The sequence below is a fragment of the Andrographis paniculata genome, unplaced genomic scaffold (assembly GCF_009805555.1).
Source record: "Andrographis paniculata isolate CXL003 unplaced genomic scaffold, ASM980555v1 Contig64END, whole genome shotgun sequence".
NCBI lineage: Eukaryota > Viridiplantae > Streptophyta > Magnoliopsida > Lamiales > Acanthaceae > Andrographis > Andrographis paniculata.
This window is the reverse complement of record NW_026137600.1, coordinates 1759297-1763119: the sequence shown is the minus strand read 5'-3', so window position 1 is coordinate 1763119 and position 3823 is coordinate 1759297. Positions and strand designations below refer to the sequence as shown.

Below are 3823 nucleotides of genomic sequence, written 5' to 3'. Positions count from 1 at the left end.
ATTTAAATTTTGTAATAAAGAAATATGAACTAAAACTTATGGTATCCATTTCCTTGTCTATTGTCATATTCTTTTTCATCTCCATCTTTTTCTTGGTGATATATATATATATATTTTTTAATTTATAACGCCGGGTTAATTATGTTATTTTGTTTGGATATAAAAGACTAAGAAATAATAATATATTTTTTATATAAAAATACAGCTGAGTTAAAAGTAAATTGAATGTAGTATTATATAGTAAAATTTATTAAAGAATTGATACAAAGTAATATAATGAGTAGAAAAATAGTATTAAATTTAATTATTATTTGTTAAAATAAGATAATAAAATTATTTATTACAAACAATTTTTTTTTTTTTTTCGTACTTTCGGATCTATTTCATATTTGGGTTGATGGGGTTCGCTTGTGTTACGAGGTGACCCGAAATAAAACCAAATTGACGTGAATGAGACACAAAATAATTCATGTCATATTCGGGTTTAAATATCATATTGAAAATTGGATTCCGATTGTGTTCGAGTTGGCAATTTTTTTTGAAATAACAATAGCTTAACACAACACGAATACGACTATATAAAATGCCACACCCCTAATCAAGAAGAGCCCAAAAACACGAATGGACACCCCTAATAAAGAATGTATCTCCGCAACCCAAGTCCTTCAGGAGTAACAAACACACCTAACTTAATGATAGGGTGACCCGAGTATATATGCTACAATGTAGCAACTTGTTGAGGTTGAAAAGGCGAAAAACTCAAAATCTTACATAAAAATCGGAATTATGTAAGTAGATAACCGAGAAGGAACGAATGAACATCCAATGTTTACTTCAGACATGCCTATTAAGCTCCTTTTCAATAAAAAAAAAAACAGACATGTTCGCGAAACACCAAAATCTCAAGAGAACCCTTTCAAGCACACACATTACGGATGAGATTCCCAAAGGTAAAAATTAAACTTACGAGCAAACGAGTATAATCTTCCGACGAACCACACTACATAGTGCTGAAGAAATAAGTTCGATCACATAGTAAGATATAAAGTGTGTCTTAACACAAGCTTTTGATAGTGGTTATGCTAAGATTTTCAAACTCTCTGTGGGTATAATCTAATAGTCTAATGCTTTTTACGCATCCAGAGACTAATAAAAAAAACTTACTATGCAATTTAGCACAAACTATCTATCGACTAAAAACACATCATCGTTTTTTTGTTAGTAAAGAACCTAATCATATCAAGCATCAATCTCAAACGAACCCTTACAAGCGTACACATTAAGCACGCACGAGGTTATGATTCGTAAAGGTATTTAACAAACTTCCAGTTGCAGGAGTTTACACTTCCAATACTACGTACTAAGATGCAAACCGGGCCTTAACAGAACCTTTTGGATATTATTATGGTAAGATATTAGAACTCGCTATGGTTAAACCAAATACTTTTTACACAGCCACTAACTAATCATTAAATTATTATGCAATTTAGCACAAACTACATATCCATTCAAAGCACATTATATTTTTTAGTTAGTAAGAAAGAAACTAATCATATTGAACAGAAATCATCATCATCCATTTAAAGTTGCCATCTATCCACAGCCCCACTGACAAATCATGCTATGCAATTTAGCACAAACTATTTATCCATTCAAAACACAAAATCCTTTTTAGTTAGTAAGAAAGAACCTAATCATATTGAGCATCAATCATCATCATTACTTCATCTATGTATGCAGCACTAACAACAACAGTTTTACAAACCAAGAACCAATAACCAAACATGTGAGTGCAGGCTCAACATACAATGATAGCAAAGCAGTAGATGGTATTATGGAAATTGCATAAGCAGGTTACGGATGATCAAGATTCAGCACAAAGTGAATGGAACTCAAATTTCATATCAAGTTCAAGAGGTGCAAACATTAAATGAAGCTAAAGGCATAAGATTGACACCACAATTCCCCTATCACTATTATAAATAATAAGGCCCCCAATTCAAAAGACCTGCGATAATTTTCCATATGAAGACATACAATGATATCAAAGTAATAGATGTGTGGTGAAAATTGCATGGCCAGGTTCCAGATGATCAAGATTCAAGCACAAAGAGAATGGAACTCGAATTTCATATCAAGTTCAAGAGGTGCAAATATTAAATGAAGCTAAAGACATAAGAATGACACCAAAATTACACTATCACTATTATAATAAGGCCCCCAATACAAAAGATCGGCGATAATTTCACATATGAAAACACACAATGATAGCAGAGCGGTAGATGGCATTGTGAAAATGGCACAAGTAGGTTACAGATGATCAAGATTCAAGCAGAAAGAGAATAGAAATTGAATTTCATATCAAGTTCGAGAGGTGCAAATACTAAACGAATCCAAAGGCATAACAATGACACCACAATTACACTATCACTATTATAATAAAGCCCTCAATTCAAAATATCTGCTATAATCGACACATGAAAATGGCTTTCACCACGAAGAGCCTTCAAAGCTAAAATCAAACAATTAAGAGGGAAACAAAAGATAGTTCGTATATAAACTAGCATAACTAAACCAAAACATTATTTCAATAATCTGTGTACCATCAAACAGCCATGGAGAAAGCTAAAGGGAGCAATGTGTAGCAATCTAATGGCAGGCTGATCAGATATTAACCTTTATTATCAAATCTTCAGAAGGGTAATACATCAAAGAAATTTAAAGAAACATTTCCCGCGCTACTTCAGAATCGCGCGAGAAGAAAACGATCAGAGAGCACATAGAACCAAATTTCCGACGCTAGAACAATCAAAACATTCAAATTGAATTCTACTAAAGTTTCGCTTCAGCAATTCGGCCAAGAGGGTACCAATAGCTCAAACTCGTAACAATATAAATGTATTGAAAGGGAAAGGCAACAGACTGTTCCTCAAATCAATCTAGAATTGACCGACGATGGCGGATTTAATTAAGAGGAAAAATTACTTGGGGGCAGGGGTGCCGCCAAGCAGGCTAGCCTGCTGCATCTCAAGCTCGTTGAGCTGCTGCTCGCGGTCCATTTCTATAATCAGAGGGACGACAAGGATGAGGAAGGTGGTTCCGGCGATCCAGGCGGCCTTTCCGGTGCTCTTGAGGAGTTTCTTTGCAACGAAGGCGGTGTCGGAAGCCGCTTTCTTGCCACGGTAGACGATTGGGGACTGAGAAAAGGAGGAGGAAACGCGGGAGAGGATTCCGGCGTCCGCCGCCGGCGATGCTCCGCCTCTTTTGGAAGACATCTTGGCCTGGAGTGTAGATTGGGGTTCTGCTAGGGTTTTCGCTGAAAGAAATAATATAAATTGTTTTTTATAAAAGTAAAAACGTCGGCTTAGCGAACCGCCGATTCTTTCAAACCGGTAGTTCCGGTTCAGACACCGAATCGAAACCCAAACCGGTTTTTTTACATGCCTCCGCTTCGATTCCTACATTTTCAAACCGGGAATTGCCCATTCAAACTAAGGAAATTGTATTCAATTAGGAGTTTGTCGGTATTTTATTTTAATTTAAAAAATGCGTAGACACATGCGGATTTTGAAATTTTATTTAGGCAAATTTTGATTTATTTTATTTATTAGTTTGTATGAATTTTCACCATGATATATATAGCACATTTTTATATAAAAAGATTTAAATTATTTAACAAAAATATATTTAAGGGTCTAATTCTCCAAAAGTTTGGCCACATATTACGGTGCACAGTCAAATCATCTATATAAAATATGTGCAAGATATATGTTGTTTTGTAGAAAATAATATTTTTTATAATACAAATAAATAAAAATATATA

The 3823-nt window shown here is 34.3% G+C and overlaps 1 protein-coding gene across 1 annotated transcript; it reads right to left on the bottom strand.

Annotated features, from left to right (window-relative positions):
• Positions 1-2526: 2526 nt before the first annotated feature.
• On the bottom strand, positions 2527-3330 carry LOC127261784 (mitochondrial import receptor subunit TOM9-2-like). Its single transcript, XM_051290184.1, has one exon. It carries the CDS (start codon positions 3273-3275, stop codon positions 2982-2984), a length of 294 nt encoding a protein of 97 aa, XP_051146141.1. The 5' UTR covers positions 3276-3330; the 3' UTR covers positions 2527-2981.
• Between the last annotated feature and the right edge of the window lie 493 nt (positions 3331-3823).

Coding starts and splice junctions, on each gene's coding strand:
- LOC127261784 (XM_051290184.1), bottom strand. CDS start 3,275: ATGTCTTCCAAAAGAGGCGGAGCATCGCCGGCGGCGGACGCCGGAATC.